General features: G+C 33.4%; 1 protein-coding gene across 2 annotated transcripts in view; it reads left to right on the forward strand.

Moving 5' to 3' along the window:
* LOC143084031 (AP-2 complex subunit alpha-2-like) overlaps positions 1 to 22,937 on the forward strand; it is a 54,951-nt gene that overhangs the window by 21,078 nt on the left and 10,936 nt on the right. For both annotated transcript variants that reach the window (XR_012980992.1, XM_076260444.1), the window contains exons 7-20: positions 1,415 to 1,516; positions 4,442 to 4,550; positions 5,302 to 5,524; positions 6,478 to 6,574; positions 7,076 to 7,213; positions 7,902 to 8,084; positions 9,813 to 9,910; positions 10,608 to 10,737; positions 12,379 to 12,480; positions 14,717 to 14,899; positions 15,766 to 15,968; positions 17,912 to 18,083; positions 18,798 to 18,922; positions 20,617 to 20,733. Coding sequence is in view for 1 of the 2 variants with exons in the window: in XM_076260444.1 (XP_076116559.1) it covers positions 1,415 to 1,516; positions 4,442 to 4,550; positions 5,302 to 5,524; positions 6,478 to 6,574; positions 7,076 to 7,213; positions 7,902 to 8,084; positions 9,813 to 9,910; positions 10,608 to 10,737; positions 12,379 to 12,480; positions 14,717 to 14,899; positions 15,766 to 15,968; positions 17,912 to 18,083; positions 18,798 to 18,922; positions 20,617 to 20,733 (1,982 nt within the window). In the remaining variant the exon portion in view is untranslated. The remainder of the gene's footprint in view (positions 1 to 1,414; positions 1,517 to 4,441; positions 4,551 to 5,301; positions 5,525 to 6,477; positions 6,575 to 7,075; positions 7,214 to 7,901; positions 8,085 to 9,812; positions 9,911 to 10,607; positions 10,738 to 12,378; positions 12,481 to 14,716; positions 14,900 to 15,765; positions 15,969 to 17,911; positions 18,084 to 18,797; positions 18,923 to 20,616; positions 20,734 to 22,937) is intronic.

Below are 22,937 nucleotides of genomic sequence, written 5' to 3' on the forward strand. Positions count from 1 at the left end.
CATTTTTCATGCAACAACTTTTTCTGTATCTCTTACAATAAAAAAGATACAGCAGTCTGAAAAGGAATATACTGTTCTAATGAATGAACACAAAAAAAATGCAGCAGCAGCAGCCATTTTTGTCGAGCCTGCAACTTTTGTTGCAGAAAGCTCGACATAGGGATAGTGATCCGGCGGCGGCTACGGCGGCGGCGTTAGCTAACTTCTTAAAAGCTTTATATTTTAGAAGGTGGAAGACCTGGATGCTTCATACTTTGTATATAGATGCCTCATGTTACGAAGTTTCCGTCAGTCACATGTCCAATGTCCTTGACCTCATTTTCATGGTTCAGTGACCACTTGAAAAAAAAGTTCAATTTTTTTGTAATGTTGAATTCTCTCTTATTATAAGTAATAGGATAACTATATTTGATATGTGCGTACCTTGCAAGGTCCTCATGTCTGTCAGACAGTTTTCACTTGACCTCGACCTCATTTCATGGATCAGTGAACAAGGTTAAGTTTTGGTGGTCAAGTCCATATCTCAGATACTATAAGCATTAATAGGGCTAGTATATTCGGTGTATGGAAGGACTGTAAGGTGTACATGTCCAACTGGCAGGTGTCATCTGACCTTGACCTCATTTTCATGGTTCAGTGGTTATAGTTAAATTTTTGTGTTTTGGTCTGTTGTTCTCATACTATAAGCAATAGGTCTACTATATTTGTTGTATGGAATGATTGTAAGGTGTACATGTCTAACGGGCAGATGTCATGTGACCTTGACCTCATTTTCATGGTTCAGTGGTCAAAGTTAAGTTTTTGAGTTTTGGTCTTTTTATCTAATACTATATGCCATAGGTCAACTATATTTGGTGTATGGAAATATTTAATGATCTTTATGTCAGTCGCGCAGGTTTTATTTGACCGTGACCTCATTTTCACGGTTCATTGCACAGTGTTAAGTTTTTGTGTTTTGGTCTATTTTTCTTAAACTATATAAGTAATAGGTCAACTATATATGTTGTATAGAAGCATTGTTAGCTGTACATGTCTGCCTGGCATGGTTCATCTGACCTTGACCTCATTTTCAAGGTTCATTGGTCTTTGTTTAGTTATCTTGGTCATGTTGGTTAATGTTAAGTTTATGGTACAGTTGTTAGAAAGCTTAGCTTTTTACTTAGGACTATCAACATAATATCAATGATTAGTATAGAAGGCGAGACATTTCAGCGTGTGCACTCTTGTTCTATTTTTTTGTGTAGCGTTGAAAGGGTTAAGATATGTCCATTGATGACATTATATATGCAAGCGGGGGCATCGTCTGTGTACCATAGACACATTCCCTATTTATCTTGCTTCAGAAGTATTTCTTTTTTTATTTGACCTGAGAAGCACATATTTTGATTGTATGACCTTATATTCTATATTTCAGGGGGTTGTTACATCAGCTGCCAGTTTTATAGAAGCTTTAGTGAAGAGAAGTCCTGAGGAATATAAAGGATGTGTCTCATTAGCAGTATCAAGACTTAGCAGAGTAAGATAGATTTACACAATAACCCTTTTTGATTTTACTTTTTTCACCTGCTGACAGTGGACAACCCACCTGTGCCCAGGGTTGGCAAAGTATTACCCACCCGGGAATTCCCGGGCGGGAAAACCGGGCTGGGCAATACTCCCAGAAATGGGTAATAGTGGGCATTACTGGGCAATATGATTTTTTAAGCTTATTTTAACACAAAATAGTAAAGACTTGTTATAGTTTCATAGTATAACAGCTAAATATATAATTTTTATACAGATAACTAATGAACTATTGACAGTCATTTCTAGAAAATTCAATTTCATTCTCTTCTCTATTAATTTTTATACGCCCGTCGTCTTTTAGACGGGACGTATTATGGTATACCGTTGTCCGTCCGTCCGTCCGTCGTCCACACTTCGGACAATAACTCAAAAAGGCTTTCACCAATTTCCACGAAACTTAAGTGAATTGTTTATATCTATTGACGTAAGCTCCCTTTCGTTTTTTTTTAATTTCAGATTTTAAGTTTTGGATTTATGGGGCTTTATTCATAAAAAAAGGGTGATTTTCAACACTTCGGACAATAACTCAAAAAGGATTTCACCAATGTCCATGAAACTTTGGTGAATTGTTTATATCTATTGATGTAAGCTCCCTTTCAATTTTTATAAATTTCAGATTTTAAGTTTTGGATTTATGGGGCTTTATTCATAAAAAAAGGGGGATTTTCAACACTTCGGACAATAACTCAAAAAGGATTTCACCAATGTCCATGAAACTTTGGTGAATTGTTTATATCTATTGATGTAATCTCCCTTTCAATTTTTATAAATTTCAGATTTTAAGTTTTGGATTTATGGGGCTTTATTCATAAAAAAAGGGGGATTATCAACACTTTGGACAATAACTCAAAAAGGCTTTCACCAATGTGCATGAAACTTTGGTGAATTGTTTATATCTATTGATGTAAGCTCCCTTTCAATTTCTATAAATTTCAGATTTTACATTTCCGTGTTATGAATTTTTATGCTTAAAAAAGGGGGGATTTTTCAATTTTGGGACAATAACTAACACTTTCACAAAATTTTATGCAACTTTAATAAATTGTTTATATCTATTGATATAAGCTCCCTTTCCATTTTTATAAATTTTAGATTTTACTTTTTCTTAAGTAATGAATTTTTATACTTAAAAAAGGGGGATTTTATGAAACTTTGGTGAATACATTAATGTAACATCCCTTTTGATTTGTATATATATTTCTAGTTGATCATTTAAATTCATTTAAAGCATAAAAGACAATTTAAAAGAGCAACGGGCGTATCATGCGCTAAAGCGCAGCCCTTTATATATGTAGGCAGAATACAAGATTTGCACATTTAAAGATACCTTTTAATTACCAAGTATTATTTCAATAATTCAAACTTTAAAAAATGCATTTTATTGCAGTGTTTAAGTGATTTGTTAATTTTAATTGTTATAAATTCATATTGCTAAATAAACACCCTACAGGGTCATGCCATTAACTCTTATAAAATTGAAAAGACTGATTATTGTTACATAGACAAATCTGTGTTCTAATCTGAATAACTACTTATTAATTAGTGACAGTACATATACATTATTTAAATGTGATGTTTCTTTAATACATGTAATTGTTAATTCTTAATAGGAGCTATATTCATTTGAAAAAAAAAAAATATTTGCTTTCTATTTACAGTTTGCCAATCTAGACAAATGCTAAACAAACAAAATAGGGTATAGATATCTTATTAAATGTATTGCATTTGTGTTTATCACTGAATTCTCTTTAAAATTCAGACAAATATTTTATATTACCCAGTATTGCCCAGTATTTCCCACTAAAACCCAGTAAAACCCGGGTTTTCCCAGTATTTCCCACTGGGCTGGGCAATACTTATAAAACCCGGGTTTTTGCCAACCCTGCCTGTGCCCACTCAAGCTATATCTTTATTTCTGTGAAAATTTTGATATTAAATGCTTATTTGCATTTTTCAATTTACCTGCAAGTCTTTTGATTCAACAAAAAGAATTAAATACCTACTCCTATGGGTGGGCAGGGTGGACAAACTAGAAATGTAGCCCTCCTGGTGCCCACTCCTATGGGTGGGCAGGGTGGACAAGCTAGGAATGTAGCCCTCCTGGTGCCCACTCCTATGGGTGGGCAGGGTGGACAAGCTAGAAACGTTGCCCTCCTGGTGCCCACTCCCACTGTGGGCAGGTGGACAAAGCAAAACACACAAAAAGTAAAGGAACAGGGCTTGTATTGCTGTTATTCAATTCAAAGTCTCAGTGAGGTCTTCAACACAGAGCAAAAAAAACTCACTCTCACCTCAATGTAAGTTGAAGACCGCTCCTAGCACTGGATTGAGCAGAATCCTTCGCAAAAATAATGTGGAAGACTTTGTAAGATGTTACAAACCACTGCACGGTCAAAATGAACATACGGAAGTAAAGGCTTATGTAGTCCACAGTTTTATTCTCCAAAATTGAACCTATCACACAGGGGTGCGTACTACAAGGTACAAAAAGCAAGAAATAAAACAAACAATTTGATTCACATGATGGGAAAAGGATTTCTCAATAAAAATACAGCAAACGATCACTTAGGATTTGGAATTACGGGAGTTTCATAAGACATTTTCTAACAGTTACAAAAAGAAATCTCATGCGAGAAAGTAGTGTGGACATTGTATCAGTGCAAACTATACAAGCACTAGTTAGGACCTGGAAAGTAGAACATATTTAATAAATATAGTTCCTGTTGAGTCTATGTTCGAACTTTTGTATACACCATATACTCTGAACTTTGTCAATTCTTCATAAAATTTTATTAAAAATTAGACATAGATTTACAAGGATTAAAAGACTTTAATTTGAAATTACACGACTACACATACTATTTTGTATTTTCAGATTGTGACTTCATCATACACAGATTTACAAGACTACACATATTATTTTGTACCAGCTCCATGGTTATCTGTAAAACTTCTTCGACTTCTTCAGAATTATCCACCACCAGGTAAGAGGAGGGATCCTGATCCCAAAATGCTGGGCTTAAAAACAGTAAATCCTGAGGTCCCCAATTTAAAGAAATTTATACCCAGACATCCTGAAAAGAGAAAAAAGAATTCCCAGATCCTGAAGAAAGGGATCAAACTCGAAACCCAGAGCTTAAAAACACCCAAACCCGACGTCCCGTAAAAGGTCCTACCCCCACCCACCCCTCAAGTAAAGATTTCAGTAAACAATCATATTGTGCCGTTACACCAATTTCCATGATAAGTGCGAGGGTGAGTACTTAAAATATACAAAAGAAGATGTGGTATGATTGCCAATGAGACAACTCCCCACAAGACACCAAATGACACAGAAATTAACCACTATAGGTCATCATATGGCCTTTTACAATGAGCAAAGCCCATTGAGTACTCGCAAGCATTTTAACCCTGTCTGTTCCAAGCTGCTTACTATACAGTTAGGGTATTAGTCATTGTTAAAGGCCATAAAGTCATGACCTATAGTTGCTAACATGAAGATGAATTTTAGAAAAGCATAAAAATCAGGAGGAGCATACAATTTGCACATTTGTATATCTTAATACCAAAAATATTAAGGTAGGACTTTTCAGTAAAATGAATGACCAAGGTCCAGATTGGAAGTCATTTTACATACATTACTTTTAAGTTATTGAAATTGAATAATGACATGTATATTTATGAAACTTCATGGATAGGACTGACTTGTTTATATTTTAAATGTGTGTATTTCAGAGGATCCTGCTGTTCGCACAAGACTAACAGAATGCCTGGAAACAATACTCAACAAGGCTCAGGAGCCCCCAAAGTCAAAGAAAGTTCAGCATTCCAATTCTAAAAATGCTGTTTTGTTTGAGGCCATTAATCTAATCATACACATGGACAGCGATCCAAATCTTCTAGTCAGAGCTTGTAATCAATTAGGACAATTCTTACAACACAGAGAAACTAATCTAAGGTAGATAACTCTAATCAGAGCTTGTAATCAATTAGGACAATTCTTACAACACAGAGAAACTAATTTAAGGTAGATAACTCTAATCAGAGCTTGTAATCAATTAGGACAATTCTTACAACACAGAGAAACTAATTTAAGGTAGATAACTCTAGCCAGAGCCTGTAATCAATTAGGACAATTCTTACAACACAGAGAAACTAATTTAAGGTAGATAACTCTAATCAGAGCTTGTAATCAATTAGGACAATTCTTACAACACAGAGAAACTAATTTAAGGTAGATAACTCTAGCCAGAGCTTGTAATCAATTAGGACAATTCTTACAACACAGAGAAACTAATTTAAGGTAGATAACTCTAGCCAGAGCTTGTTATCAATTAGGACACTTCTTACAACACAGAGAAACTAATTTAAGGTAGATAACTCTAGCCAGAGCCTGTAATCAATTAGGACAATTCTTACAACACAGAGAAACTAATTTAAGGTAGATAACTCTAGCCAGAGCTTGTTATCAATTAGGACACTTCTTACAACACAGAGAAACTAATTTAAGGTAGATAACTCTAGCCAGAGCTTGTAATCAATTAGGACACTTCTTACAACACAGAGAAACTAATTTAAGGTAGATAACTCTAGCCAGAGCTTGTAATCAATTAGGACAATTCTTACAACACAGAGAAACTAATTTAAGGTAGATAACTCTAGCCAGAGCTTGTAATCAATTAGGACAAATCCAGAGATGGGTTGTTACATTTGGGCCCTTTTCATATTTGCCAGACATCTATTTGCTGTGTACCAATAGTTTTAATTACTAATGAGGGTATGCTAAGAACAGCAATGCATGTATTCTTATAATTGGTTATAATTTTTGTTATAATTTCAGTTAGTGTTAGGGTAAGGGGGATATCTGTGATTCAAAAAGTATTCATTAATTGACATATTTTATGATTTCAGATATCTTGCATTAGAGAGTATGTGTTTATTAGCCACATCAGAATTCTCTCATGAAGCAGTCAAAAAACATCAAGAAACAGTTATTACTTCATTGAAGGTATGGACTGTGTACATGTATAAAGGGAAGTAATCCAAATATTACAAAAAAATATCTCTCTTTCAAAATAAGGACTTTCATTGGATTTTTAAAGAATTTCTATTTCTATATCTTTTTTATGGTACAGATTTGTTAATACTTTTAGAAACCCATTTTGATCAGTATTATGGGGAGGGGAAAAGAAGATATTAAATACTTTAATATCAATATCAAATTTTTGTCCACATGTAATTATAATGAGAATTTCCTGCTTCCAATCTCAATGCTGATTTGTTTATACACAGTTACCTTGGTTACACAATTGATCTACAGTTCATTTCTCAGTTGCTCTCCTGCTTTACAAAGCATTTTACCAGTCAACAGACAGATAATACTATCCCTATTGTATACTCAGATATTCAATTTACAAAACGGTTTGTGTAAATGACTTCATTGTCAAGAAGAGCATTGACTAGGTTAAACTAATGTAACCTTTTAATGTATTACATGTATATTTTTCAGACTGAACGAGATGTGAGTGTACGACAAAGAGCAGTAGATCTTCTGTATGCTATGTGTGACAGAACAAATGCTGAAGAAATCGTCGGAGAAATGTTGGAATATTTGGAATCAGCTGATTACTCCATAAGAGAAGAAATGGTATATATAGTTTAGTTATCTGATATAACCGTCAGGTGTCAAAGGGTCATGTTTGGCTACAGTTAGCATCAAATTGATTAGAATTTTAAAGTGGTTCATCAAAATATCCTTATTGTGATTCATTAGATGTCTCATATAATTATTGTTGCAGTTATTATTGTTTTTCAGCTTGATTCGTCAAAATCAGTTGTTTTTTATCGTCTAAAAGAAAGTGTACATTTTATCGTCATGTACCAAAATTTACCGTTAATATCATTTGGGCAGAATTTTTAAAGTTATTGGTCATGAAGGTTCCCCTATTACGACCCTCTTACAAATTATTTTATATGGGTTTGGTCAATTAGATATATTTTGATTGAATTAGTAGTTACAACTAAAAATAAGTCTGTGAAAAGTTTGTTTTGGAAAAATCTCTTTGTAACAAAATAGAATGGAATCGTGAAACCCTAATCATGTTTTTTATCCTGATATATAAACATGTTTCAGGTGCTGAAGGTAGCCATCTTTATGCTGATATATATATACATGTTTCAGGTCCTGAAGGTAGCCATCTTTATGCTAATATATATATACATGTTTCAGGTCCTGAAGGTAGCCATCTTTATGCTGATATATATATACATGTTTCAGGTCCTGAAGGTAGCCATCTTTATGCTGATATATATATATATATATATACATGTTTCAGGTCCTGAAGGTAGCCATCTTGGCAGAGAAGTATGCTGTAGATTACACTTGGTATGTTGATGTCATCCTGAACCTAATTAGAATATCAGGAGATTACGTCAGTGAAGAGGTTTGGTATAGAGTTATACAGATTGTTATCAATAGAGATGATGTCCAGGGATACGCTGCCAAAACTGTTTTTGAGGTTAGGACTTTAAACTCTCTTTTTTTGCCCCCGCCAAGTGGAGGGGGCATTTAGTTTTACCCTTGTCAGTCTGTACAGATGTACGTCCTAAAGTTGGTTTCCGTTCTCAACTTAAGTTTGCCTCAACCAAATTTTATGAAACTTATACATAATGATAATTACCGCAAAAAACAGATCATGTTTGAGTTTTGGTGTCATCACTTTAACAGTTATAGAGTTATGCCCCTTTATAAACCTGTTCTCTAACTTAAGTCTGCCTCATCTCAATTTTATGAAATTTATACACAATACTTATTATACAAAACTCAGATCAAGTATAAATTTGGGTAGCGTCACATTTTGTCTGTGAACAAGACAATTTTAAGGGAAGTGTGATGCAGGTATTCAGTGATGATAACACGACCGGTTCGATGAGGGGGAGGCACATTTCTGTCATTAAAAACTTATCAATACATGTAGCGAGTTGAACATACTTTAGAGACTATTTTTTCAATCTTTTATGTTTAATGTATTCATTGTGTTGATCTGGAATCTATTGGTCATTGGTGTTAAGAGAAAATATTCAAACCAGTTACTTTGAAATATGTTTAAAAGGAACCGTGTGGTAACGCAATAACTCGACCAAAACCCCTTTTTATGCAAATCCTAATTTCGTTAATGGATATGAAATGATTAATTTGCATAGATGTTTAGGTGCATTATGAAAATTCGAAAAGGGTTCTGTTAATTGCTAAAATACAAGTCTGTATGTCAATTGAAAAATGAATAAAAAATACTCTCAAAATGTTGCTTTAGACATAAATCACAAAAAAGCTTTTGCCAATGTTTTATAAAATTTGATGGAGGTTTGATAAAGTAACAAACTTTAACCACATACTTTATATCTACTTGTTAACTGCAAAAAGAAATTCCTTTTTAGTTAGATACGGGGAAATTAAGAATATGAACTCACCATTATGCTCTGGGTACTCTTTTGAGAATAAAAAAACTTATGCCAACTTTCGTAAAATCATAAGTTCATGAAGGTTTGACAAAATTGTTGATATTAAAAACAATTTAACCACATATTGAACCTAAACGTTGACGCTGCCGACAAAATATAGATTCACTATTTCTTTTCTACGCATCATAAATGCCAGAGGCTCGGCTTAAATTCAAAGCACATATCGAATCTCAGCTGATTATGAAATGCTTTAAACAAAAGAAAAGTAAGAAGAATTCCCAGTAGATTCAGACTTTGACTGACAGAAAATGAATAAATATATAATAGGGTTCCATTTGATAAAAAGTAAATTTCATCACTTTTATTCGCAACTGCAAGCTATTGAAGAAAGATTTACAAGACTGATGTGCTTTAAAATCAGATATTTTTAATTTATTGAGATTAAAATATTTTTTTAACAAAATTCAAGTGTACGCCCGGGCGTTTTGACGTAAATGTAGCTACGCGCCTGGTATTGTACACAAATATGTCAATTGCATGCTTGTTTTCTGATATTGTACTGTTCAATATATATACATGTATTCGCTAAAACTGATTAAAATTTATGAATAATCAAGGTATTTTGTCATTTTGTTTTTGATTAAATGAACATACATTTATGTATCTGACACCAGAACCTTTGATCAAATCTGAAAAAAGTCTGAAAGTAGTTAAAGAAATTTGCTAGAATTGAAAGAGACTAGTAATATGGACAATGTCAGCCTCATTGCTTTCTTATATTACAGGCATTACAGGCTCCTGCTTGCCATGAGAATATGGTCAAAGTTGGAGGATATATATTAGGAGAGTTTGGTAATCTAATTGCTGGAGATCCTAGGTCAAGGTAGAGTTATATATATATATAGTAAAGATTTGATTTACAGGCCTGTAGCCAGGAATTTCCAAAGGGGGGTTATTTGGCCTCAAAAACTTGACTTTAACGGTCACAATTCGAACAGACCGTTGACTTTAACAGTCATTATTTGTTTTCAATGGGGGGTTTGTCCGAACCCCCCTGGCTACGGGTATGATTTATGATACACAACTGATACTGGGAATTTATTTATTTTTGGGTATTGAGAAAAACTTAAATGTTTGTGGATATATGATTTCGTGGTTTATCTAAATTTATGTGAAAAATGTCTAAATAGAAAAAGAATGTAGCCTTTTAAATCAAGAATCTGATTCCGGATGATTCTAAAATTTTCTGGTACTTAATACACTTTAATCAGAAATGAGTATTGCAAAATGTTTATTTTCGATGAGGTCAAATTTCAAAATTCCCTAACACAAGGTTATATATTTGTGATTTTCTTCTACTGGACTCTATCTTCTTTAAAGTTAAATTTTTTGCAAAGGAACATGCTCTTGATTTTAGCCTTTTTACAGAACAACTGACTAAAAACCCAGCACAAAAGTGTTCCTCTTTGGCAAACAGAGATAACGGAAATAAAGTCAGAGGATGCCCTAAGCTTAATAGTATGTAAACATTGAAAATGTGTAGTGAACACTGTTAAAAACATAACTTTTGTGTATTTCAGTGCAATAATTCAGTTCCAGTTATTACACAGTAAATATCATTTATGTGGACCAGCAACCAGAGGACTTCTTCTGTCTACATATATCAAGTTCATTAACCTGTTCCCTGAAATAAAGGGAGATATACAAAATGTAAGTCAACACATATAAACAGCTCTCTTGCACAAATTTTCTAATGGATTATTTATATAGATTAGACTGTTGGTTTTCCTGTTTGAATGGTTTTACACAAGTCATTTTTGGGGCATTTTTTCTTTGTGTTGTATGGGGTCAAGGCTCTGTGTTAAAGGCCATATTTTGACCTATAATTGTTTACTTTTTACACATTGTAACTTGGATGGAGAGGTTTTAATTGGCACTAATACCACATCTTCTTATATCTATTTGTTATGTCTACCTATCTATGGTGGAAGTAGAAAAGCTTGGGCCTAATTTCTTGATGGATTCCTTCACCTAGCTTTCAGATTGGAGATATCATTTCTTTTAAATTCATAGATATGGAGGGAAATCACATGCTACATATTTAAGGAAGCTGGCTTGTCCTATTTTGGATTTTTTGTCAGATTTTCAGAATCCTCTGGTTTTATCCATATGAATGCATTGAAAAAATTTACCCGGTAATCCCCATTTTTCTTTTTGAAAATCTTTTACATGTATAATGATAAGTCTTATAAAATTTTAATTACTTTTTAACAGTTTTCGAGAACTTCAACTTGTCAATGATAAATCTATGATAAGTCAAGAGAGAATATTTTCCCGCCAAAATTTCAATGGCTAATATCTCGAAAACAAGCACGGTGACCTATACATTGTTTTTGCTCTTTGGATTCCTTTATTAATCCCCTATCTATATAAACTAGTGTTTTGAAAAGTTAATTACTTTGAAACTGAGAAGCGAACTCCCTTAATTACTGTAAATTCAGAAAATATTGCTATGTTTTTATTATTGCGAAAAATGTGACAGGGTAATAATCGCAATAATTTAAACTTGCATTTTAATTTTTTTGAATAGAATGAAACAAGATTTTTCTCAATATCACAAAAATAAATATCGCATTTTAATCTAAAATGACAAAATCGCAAAAATAAATGCACGCAATAATTTGTGAATTTACAGTAACATCTGGATAACCATATAGGTCAGACATGGATTCAATGTAAATAAAATTAGAGACACAATTGTTCATTTATTTCAAAACATAGGTTGATACTACCATCTGGATATTGTATTCCATAAATGTCCACTTTGATGACACTTGTCTTTTTTCATGTCATTGATAATGTATTACAAACAAAATCTGACAGAAAATTGTCCAATATTATGGTTTTTTTTCATTCTGCATAAAAAGTTTTGAGACACAGATCCCTGATTCTCTAATTGCAATGTTAACATTTAGATACAGTCTGTAATTAATATTTTTTTTCAGACATAAATCAATTGGACAAATCTTCATGCAATTTGATAAAACTTTTTGGACAGAAGCTTCTTTTTGGTCAAAAGACACTCTCAAGAGCAAAATTTTGAAAATATTTTTTTTTAATTTTGGGGTTTTTTTTTTAACTGATAGATTGACTTAGATTTAGGCTTTACACTTTTACATTGATAGCAATAATAGCAGATGAGACACAGAATTCTGAGGAACAACTCTTTACAAATGTTTAAAAATAAGATATGAACAGTGTCCTTCCTGGTCAAATACTATATCCTTTAACAAATAAATTTATTTAATAAAAGATGCTATAAAGTAAAAAATTGCTCCATTTTTTTTTTAGGTTTTAAAGAGTAACAATAATCTGAGAAATTCCGAGGTGGAGTTACAACAGAGAAGTGTAGAATATTTACAACTAAGCACAGTGGCATCACTTGATGTTTTGGTAAGTGTAGAATATTTACAACTAAGCACAGTGGCATCACTTGATGTTTTGGTAAGTGTAGAATATTTACAACTAAGCACAGTGGCATCACTTGATGTTTTGGTAAGTGTAGAATATTTACAATTAAGCGCAGTGGCATCACTTGATGTTTTGGTAAGTGTAGAATATTTACAACTAAGCACAGTGGCATCACTTGATGTTTTGGTAAGGGTAGAATATTTACAACTAAGCACAGTGGCATCACTTGATGTTTTGGTAAGGGCAGAATATTTACAACTAAGCACAGTGGCATCACTTGATGTTTTGGTAAGTGTAGAATATTTACAACTAAGCACAGTGGCATCACTTGATGTTTTGGTAAGTGTAGAATATTTACAACTAAGCACAATGGCATCACTTGATGTTTTGGTAAGTGTAGAATATTTACAACTAAGCACAGTGGCATCACTTGATGTTTTGGTAAGTGTAGAATATTTACAACTAAGCACAGTGTCATCACTTGATGTTTTGGTAGGTGTAGAATATTTACAACTAAGCACAGTGGCATCACTTGATGTTTCGGTAAGTGTAGAATATTGTTTTGGTAAGTGTAGAATATTTACAACTAAGCACAGTGGCATCACTTGATGTTTTGGTAAGTGTAGAATATTTACAACTAAGCACAGTGTCATCACTTGATGTTTCGGTAAGTGTAGAATATTTACAACTAAGCACAGTGGCATCACTTGATGTTTTGGTAAGTGTAGAATATTGTTTTGGTAAGTGTAGAATATTTACAACTAAGCACAGTGGCATCACTTGATGTTTCGGTAAGTGTAGAATATTGTTTTGGTAAGTGTAGAATATTTACAACTAAGCACAGTGGCATCACTTAATGTTTTGGTAAGTGTAGAATATTTACAACTAAGCACAGTGGCATCACTTAATGTTTTGGTAAGTGTAGAATATTTACAACTAAGCACAGTGTCATCACTTGATGTTTTGGTAAGTGTAGAATATTTACAACTAAGCACAGTGGCATCACTTGATGTTTTGGTAAGTGTAGAATATTTACAACTAAGCACAGTGGCATCACTTAATGTTTTGGTAAGTGTAGAATATTTACAACTAAGCACAGTGGCATCACTTGATGTTTTGGTAAGTGTAGAATATTTACAACTAAGCACAGTGGCATCACTTGATGTTTTGGTAAGTGTATAATATTTACAACTAAACACAGTGGCATCACTTGATGTTTTGGTAAGTGTAGAATATTTACAACTAAGCACAGTGGCATCACTTGATGATTTGGTAAGTGTAGAATATTTACAACTAAGCACAGTGGCATCACTTGATGTTTTGGTAAGTGTAGAATATTTACAACTAAGCACAGTGGCATCACTTGATGATTTGGTAAGTTGAATATTTACAACTAAGCACAGTGGCATCACTTGATGATTTGGTAAGTGTAGAATATTTACAACTAAGAACAGTTGCATCACTTGATGTTTTGGTAAGTGTAGAATATTTACAACTAAGCACAGTGACATCACTTGATGATTTGGTAAGTTGAATATTTACAACTAAGCACAGTGGCATCACTTGATGATTTGGTAAGTAGAATATTTACAACTAAGCACAGTGGCATCACTTGATGTTTTGGTAAGTGTAGAATATTTACAACTAAGCACAGTGGCATCACTTAATGTTTTGGTAAGTTGATAAAGAAAGTTGTAATTTAAAGACAAAGTATTGTTGTTGTTGTTTTTGTTTTTTTTCTCTATCTTCTATAGTTTTTAAAACTTGAAAATGAGTAAAAGTGTGTAAAACGAGGGGAAAAACTTTTTGGAAGATTTTGTGTTTATGTTTTGATAATTTAATTTTGGATGTAATACATCTTCTGATTGGCTGACATTGTTTTGTTTATCAGCTCATAGACATAATTTAGTCATGTGACCATGACATCATCAACATTTTTTCATGGTTTACTCTTGTTTAAAATGGAATTTAGAATTAAAATATGATAAATAACTAATATTTTATCTTTCTATTTGAAATAACATAAAAAAGTGGTGCACACTTTAAAAAAATACGCTTCGCGGGTTATTTACCAGACTTAGGTTTGTCACAAAAATTTTACTAGATCAATTCACTCACTTAATGATAACATCTTGTGGGCAACTACAGAAGAATAGCCACCCTCCTATTTTGTGGGTCACAGTATTTAATACAAAAAAATTGGCCTTTCTGTTTTTAGGCAACAGTATTAGAAGAAATGCCACCATTCCCAGAACGAGAATCTTCAATCCTTGCCAAACTGAAGAAAAAGAAGCCATCGTCAGTACCTGATGGTCCCGAGGAGAAAAAGGAACACAAACTACCACAGGCTCAGATGAGTAACAATATAGAAGTTCACGCTCTTCCTGCAATCAGTGCCGCTGTAAGTTGTCTATTTTATAAAAAATGACCAATTATGAGAATTATTTTTTTTGCCAGTTTTCAATGAAAAATAGATGTACATAATAATTTGCTTTTCCTTGTTGATTGTAGATGTCAAAAATATTTTACCAAACAGAGGCCCCAATACATGAATTGTTTTGCTTATGTACAAGAGAATCGATTATTATACCCCCGCTTTAAAAAAGGGGGGGTATACTGTTTTACCTCTGTCTGTCAGTCCGTCCGTCCGTCAGTCCGTCCGTCCATCAGTCCGTCCGTCAGTCAGTCAGTCCGTCCCACAAAACTTTCATCACATTTTTCTCAGGAACTACACATCCACCCTTTCTGTAATTTGGTATCAACATTTATATATGTCAGCCATACCGTGTGATGCGTTTTCAGATTCATCACTCGACAACTTCCTGTTTACCGAACACTTGTATGATTTTACACATGATAGCCAAGTTGAAAATTTTCGTCACATTTTTCTCAGGAACTACAATACAAGGATTTCTGAAATTTGGTTTCAGGATTTATATAAGTCAGCTTTACTGTGTGATGCGTTTTCAGATTCATCACTCGACAACTTCCTGTTTACCGAACAATTGCATATTTTTACACTATTAATATTATCCAATTGCGGCGGGGGTATCATCAGTGAGCAGTAGCTCGCAGTTTCACTTGTTTGTTTCTGTGCAGCAAACAAAAATGAACAAGAGGAATTTGTTGACATGCCAAATTTTCTATTTTTCCAATTCCAGGGCCTAAGCAATGGCTCTTGGTATATTACTGGCCTGAGTAATGCAATTGTATGACTTTCAAATTTCCCAATTTTAAGTAAAGATCTAATATAAATGTTTTTTGTAGTCATTATCAACACCAATTGCAAGCAGTACTGGGTCAGCAGATTTGTTAGGACTCGGAGCACCAACTGTAGCGCCCTCTACTGGTGGAGGAGGGGGTGGTGGTCTGGGTGGTTTATTGGTGGACGTATTTGACACACCCACACAGAATGGGGGCGGAATGGATGCTAATGGTCTGTCAGCTGGTTCTGATGAAAATTATAGAAAGTAAGTAAAGGATCATTAACTTTTACAGTTAATTGAGGATTTAAGAATGTAGAATTATAGAAAGTAAGTAAAGGATCATCAACTTTTACAGTTTATTGATGATTTAAGAATGTAAAATTTAACCAATTTTGTAAACAGAACAATTTAGATAATTGAGATAAAAAATTTGAATTGAAATTTCACTTTACCCTTAACCATGATAACAACTGGTGAAATGATAAGAGCAGTGACGATTTTTATATGCTTGTCAACAATAGTTAAACCATGAAATACTGTTTTCTCTCTGTCTGTTCCATGAAATACTGTTTTCTGTCTGTCTGTTCCATGAAATACTGTTTTCTCTCTGTCTGTTCCATGAATTACTTTTTTCTCTCTGTCTGTTCCATGAATTACTGTTTTCTCTCTGTCTGTTCCATGAAATACTGTTTTCTCTCTGTCTGTTCCATGAAATACTGTTTTCTCTCTGTCTGTTCCATGAAATACTGTTTTCTCTCTGTCTGTTCCATGAAATACTGTTTTCTCTCTGTCTGTTCCATGAAATACTGTTTTCTCTCTGTCAGTTCCATGAAATACAGTTTTCTCTCTGTCTGTTCCATGAAATACAGTTTTCTCTCTGTCTGTTCCATGAAATACTGTTTTCTCTGTGTCTGTTCCATGAAATACTGTTTTCTTTCTGTCTGTTCCATGAAATACTGTTTTCTCTCTGTCTGTTCCATGAAATACTGTTTTCTCTGTCTGATCATCTTTAACATATCAGTATGAAAATCACAGATTTAAGTAAAAAGGTAGTAAGGGTGAGGAGGTCACATTAAAAAGTAGTTATTTCCAACTTTTAAAAGTAAAAAGTTTACGGCAAAACTGTTTGCCCCTCCTGTTTTTGTCCCTCACACTTATACTATTTATCCAATTTTTAATATACCATGCATGTATTAATGGAACACCCCTAATTTAAAAATGGCTAAAACTCACATTTAATGTATAGATCTTGAAAAAAAATGATTATGGAGCATGCATGACCTGATAAATAATTCTTTAAGTTAAATAATCATCTGTTGAATAACATGTCTGAAACTAACAAAACCTTTAAATAGACTTATTAAAAGGGGATATAGTTACGATACTGTTGTCAGGTCATTAAAGATTGCATATTTTGGCTTTAACATTGATTCACTGATAGGGTCTTTGCATCGAAACTAAACACATTTATTTCTTAAAAAAAACAGTTGTTGGCATGACACGGGTTATGTTCTTCTCATATATTTTATGATAGTATGATACTAAACCCCTAACGGGAGGGATTGTACCTGATATTCATATGATGAAGACATAATCTTTCAATCAGTTTAATTGAGGTCTGGAGCTGGCTTGTCAGTTAACTGCTAGTAGTCTGTTGTTATTTATGTATTATTGTCATTTTATTTATTTTCTTTTGTTACATCTTTTGACATCAGACTCGGACTTCTCTTGAACTGAATTTTAATGTGCGTATTGTTATTCTTTTACTTTTCTACATTGGCTAGAGGTATAGGGGGAGGGTTGAGATCTCATAAACATGTTTAACCCCGCCGCAATTTTGCGCCTGTCCCAAGTCAGGAGCCTCTGGCCTTTGTTAGTCTTGTATGATTTTAAATTTAAGTTTCTTGTGTATAATTCGGAGTTTAGTATGACGTCCATTATCACTGTACTATTATGCATATTTTAGGGGCCAGCTGAAGGACACCTACGGGTGCGGGAATTCTCGCTACATTGAAGACCCATTGGTTGCCTTCGGCTGTTGTTTGCTCTATGGTCGGGTGGTTGTCGCTTTGACATATTCACCATTTCCTTTCTCAATTTTATGTAAATGCCTGTCAATCCATGATTAAGTACAAAAATAGATTACAAAAAAAGAAAAACAATATCTTAGAAGTCCATTTAAAATGTGTACAATTGCTATTTTTCAGATTTATTTGTAAGAACAATGGTGTATTATTTGAAAATGATTCATTACAAATTGGTGTAAAGTCTGAATATAGACAGAATCTAGGACGACTTGGGATATTCTTTGGGAACAAGACATCATTCCAGTTTACAGGATTTACTGCTGATTTAGTGTGTCCAGGAAATCTGGGGGATCATATCCTTTATATTAAATCAGACGTGTAGAGAGAGTGCTGTGCTCTCTGTGTAGTAAAAAACACTTGCAACATCTCTTTGATGGGTTTGTAGACGACCTGTTGCAAGGCAAAATTTTGGTCTCTATCAAGCATATTATATCCTCATACTGCTAATTCATTTATTTGTCGTGGAAACTAACATTCGTGGATAATTGATTTCATGTTTTAGCCTTTACAATACTTGTAGTTTGTTGAACATTTAGGTTTGTGGTTCGCTGGTCCCTACAAAACACATGATTGCTATTCAACAAATAATAATGCATCCACAGTATTCCATTGGCAGTCAAAATTTCTCTTACCTTCATGCCAATTGAGGCCTAACTTGTAGGACCTAATTATTGTTGGTTTGTCCTTTGCAAAAGATACCAGAGGGACATTCAAACTCATAGATGGACTTAAAACTGACAATGCCATGGTTAAAAAAGAAAAAGACAAACAGACAAATAACAGTACACAAGACACAACGTAGAAAACTAAAGACTAAGCAACATAAAATGATATAAATGAATAATTTTTTTCTTGATATTAATGCATTGCATGGAAGAACTATTGGTGACCTTCTGCTGTTGTCTGTTTTATGGTCGGGTTGTTGTCTCTTTGACACATTCCCCATTTCCATTCTAAATTTTAATTGCTATACAGAATATATATTTTTTCCCTTAACTTTTATGTACAATTAAGTTGTCAACCAAAGCCAGCTGGTGAAGTGATAGAGTGTGGTGCACAGAACCAGCAGGTCATTCAAGCTGAATGTGTCACAGAATTCTCAGACGCTCCAGTTTTAAATATTTCTTACACGTAAGGATTTGTTAATAGTTGCTTTTCACAACTTATTTGATTATTTTGAATTTGATGCGACTGTCATACAAGTGAGAGGTTTAGTGCTATTAAAACCAGGTTCAATCCATCCTTTTCTACATTTGAAAATGCCTGTACCAGTCAGGAATATGACAGTTGTTGTACATTCATTTGATGTGTTTCATCATTTGATTAGGGACTTTCTGTTTTGAATTATCTCTTGAGTTCAGTATTTTTTGTGATTTTACTTCTCACAAAGGAGAGGTATTTACATCATTTAGTTTATGGTGCACTAAAAAATACCAAAACTCTAAGGTAAACTGAAAAGTTCATGAAAACTGACACAATCAAAGTTTATCAACAGAGGAACGAGTGGAAAACAACTGTCATATTTCTGACTTGGTACACGCATTTTTCAGAAAAAATTGATGGCTTAAACCTGGTTTTATTGCTAACTAAACCTCCAACTAAACCAAGAGGTCATCCATATTGAATGGGTATTGGAATTCTCAAAACTTCCAATATTTGAATATTTATGTTTTTGTCGAGCCTTCGACTTTAGTCGAAAAAGCGAGACTAAGCGATCCTACATTCCGTCGTCGGCGGCGGCGTTCACAAATATTCACTCTGTGGTTAAAGTTTTTGAAATTTTAATAACTTTCTTAAACTATACTGAATTTCTACCAAACTTGGACAGAAGCTTGTTTATGATCATAAGAAAGTATCCAGAAGTAAATTTTGTAAAAATAAAATTCCATTTTTTCCGTATTTTACTTATAAATGGACTTAGTTTTTCTGCGAGGAAACATTACATTCACTCTGTGGTTAAAGTTTTTAAAATTTTAATAACTTTCATAAACTATCCTTGATTTGTACCAAACTTGGACAGAAGCTTGTTCATGATCATAAGATAGTATCAAGAAGAAAATTTTGTAAAAATAAATTTCCACTTTTCCGTATTTTACTTATAAATGGACTTAATTTTTTTGCCAGATACAAAACATTCACTCTGTGGTTTAAGTTTTTAAAATTTTTATAATGTTCTTAAACTATCCTGGATTTCTACCAAACTTAGACAAAAGCTTGTTTCTGATCATAAGATATTATTCAGAAGTAAATTTTGAAAGAAAAAAAAAATCACTTTTTCCGTATTTTACTTATAAATGGACTTAGTTTTTCTTCCAGTTAACATTACATACAGTCTGCAGTTAAAGTTTATAAAACATTTATTAGATTCATAAACTATCCTGGATTTCTTTACCAAACTTGGAAGCTTCTTTCAATCAAAAGACAGTATCGAGAGGGAAATTTTTATTGATGTTTTTCCTCATTTTTGTTGAGTCTGCGATTAACAGCAAAAGTAGGCGAGACACTGGGTTCCGTGGAACCCTTACAAATTTTTTAAGTAATCATGAAAATCTTTTAAATTCCTTTCTAAAGTAGAAGGTTAATTGTTTTACCCCTTGAATTTATAAATATTTTTGATCACCTATTGGTGGCCTTGTATGCTCCTTAATCATGTTAAATGGGTAGTTGACATTTTGACACATTCTTCATTTCCATTCTCAATTTTATAATCATGAAAAAAGTAGTCATTAAGCAAATTGAATCTTTCATAAATTATCACAATATATACAGAAAATATTTCTAGCATATTGTTTCACCTCTAAAAACATTCTACATTTTTGTTTCAGAATGAGTGGATCTATACAAAGAATCAACCTGAAGCTCCCAATTATGCTTAACAAATTTATAGAACCAGCTGAAATGGACTCGGCCACTTTCTTTACACGGTGGAAGGCTTTAAGTCTGTAAGTATAGAGTTGCTAATTATACCCCCACTTTAAAAAAGAGGGGTATACTGTTTTACCTCTATCTGTCCATCAACCCAACCATCCATCGGTCCCATGAATATTTTCGTCCCATTTTTTTTCAGGAACTACTTGACAAGGATTTCTGAAATTTGGTTTCAGGGTTTATATAAGTCAGTTTTACCTTATGATGCGTTCAAGGCTTCCAAAACGGTCATATATTCCGGTCATTTGTATAATGTCCGGTAAAAGTCCGGCTGGGCAAAGCATGAAACGGTCATATACGTTTTAGTTTTCAAGGCTTTTTCGGTCATTTTTACATAATTCACGATCTTTTTGACCCAACCTTTTGCCTTTAACATCAACACATTTCCGGTCATAATTGTGACATGATGATTAATTACTATCAAAACAACACCTAATCCAATACTTTCTAATTTTAATCGAGGCTAATTAGTATTTGGACAGCTGAAATCTACCTGTTCAGGTGACAGGTGAACTATGTTCAGTACAGGACATCGTATAAATTGATCGGTCTATTCACAATTTTTTTCTTACTTTTCAGCGGTTTGTTTTTAATTAATTTAGTCCAAAAGATTAAAATTATTAGAAATTAGTTTATCAACAAGATTTGATGAAAAATTTAAAAAGGTTTTAAATGAAAAATCGTCAGAACTACGTGTGCACATGTGCACAGGTGGGAAATTTAATTATGCATCCTACATTTCTTCAAAAATGCTAAAACTATCATTGATACCTGTATCTAACGTTCATTTCAAGTATTTTGTTGAAGAAATAACGTGGAAAGAGCTTCTTCACTCAGTCGTGCTTTGTAAACATACACGGATTTTACGTATCCTTTTATGGTCCATGTTTTACCATTGTCAAGTCAACATCCGGTTAGAACATGTGATAACGAAACTAAAGTTTTTTGCACAAATAAAAAGTCTAAGGCAGATATGAGCACGCTGATGTGCACACTTTGAATGATGCACTGCCAATTTAATAGCTACATCAGAACATCAAATTCATATCATATCAAAGTAAAGTTTAAAATCGTTTTTTTTTTCAATTTAATGTCAATCATTGGAATGGCCATCTGATTACCATAATTGCCTTTTGTGACTAAGTCTTAAGGAATTAAAATCGTGATCAGATATGAAATGTCCGGCTGGCTCAAACATTTTTTGGAAGCCCTGGATGCGTTATCGGATTCATCACTCAACAACTTCCTGTTTACCAAACACTTGTATTATTTTAAGCATAATAGCCAAGTTTAAAACTTCCGACACATTTTTCTCAGGAACTACAATACAAGGATTTCTGAAATTTGGTTTCAGGGTTTATATAAGTCAGGTATACTGCATGATGCGTTTCAGATTCATCACTCAACAACTTCCTGTTTACCGACAACTGGTTTCTTTCTATTTCTATGAATATCAGTTCTCTTCGCTATCACCCCATATGGAATTTACCCACCTCATAAATATTGTATTAGATCACTAGCACACTATGTAACTGATATTGCCATGCAAAACTCGCAGAATGCTTTTTCTTTAATGTTTTTTTTTGTATACTATGGTTTGTTGTTTGATGAGGGTGGTAATGGGGGTACCTTCATGGGAAATCACTGTAAAAATTCTTGCCAAATGACGTTAACAGTAATTTTTTATGCATGGCGATAAAATGTACACTTTCTTTTAGACAATAAGAAAATTGACTGATTTTGACGAATTAGGTTAAATTTTCCCAAAAAATAACGGTAACAATAATTATTTGAGACCTCTGACGAATAACAATACGGAAAGTTTGAAGAATCATGATAAAAATTTAACCGGTGTTACGCTAACGGTAGCTGAAAATGACCATTTGACGCCTGACGGTTATATAGCATTACTACCCTCTTTGATTGTTTATTGCCATGGTTTTGTCAGTTTGTCATTTACTTATGAGTTTGAATATGGGGCTATCCTAAGTGACACCACACTCCAAGTAACTAGATGCTTTTAGTATTGGAGTGTGAAATTTTAGAGAGCATCCAATTCTTGTAGTGTGATCAAACACAGACAACGAGAGAGGGTGGGAGGGGCGGAAACAAAATAGTAGTTGAGAGTTCTTACTCTAATAAACAAGAACTTCACCAAACCAACAAACTGGGCCAACAAAAAATGAACAAACAAATGCTATCTCAGAGAGAGAAAGTT

This window comes from Mytilus galloprovincialis, chromosome 7, assembly GCF_965363235.1.
Source record: "Mytilus galloprovincialis chromosome 7, xbMytGall1.hap1.1, whole genome shotgun sequence".
Taxonomy (NCBI): Eukaryota; Metazoa; Mollusca; class Bivalvia; order Mytilida; family Mytilidae; genus Mytilus; species Mytilus galloprovincialis.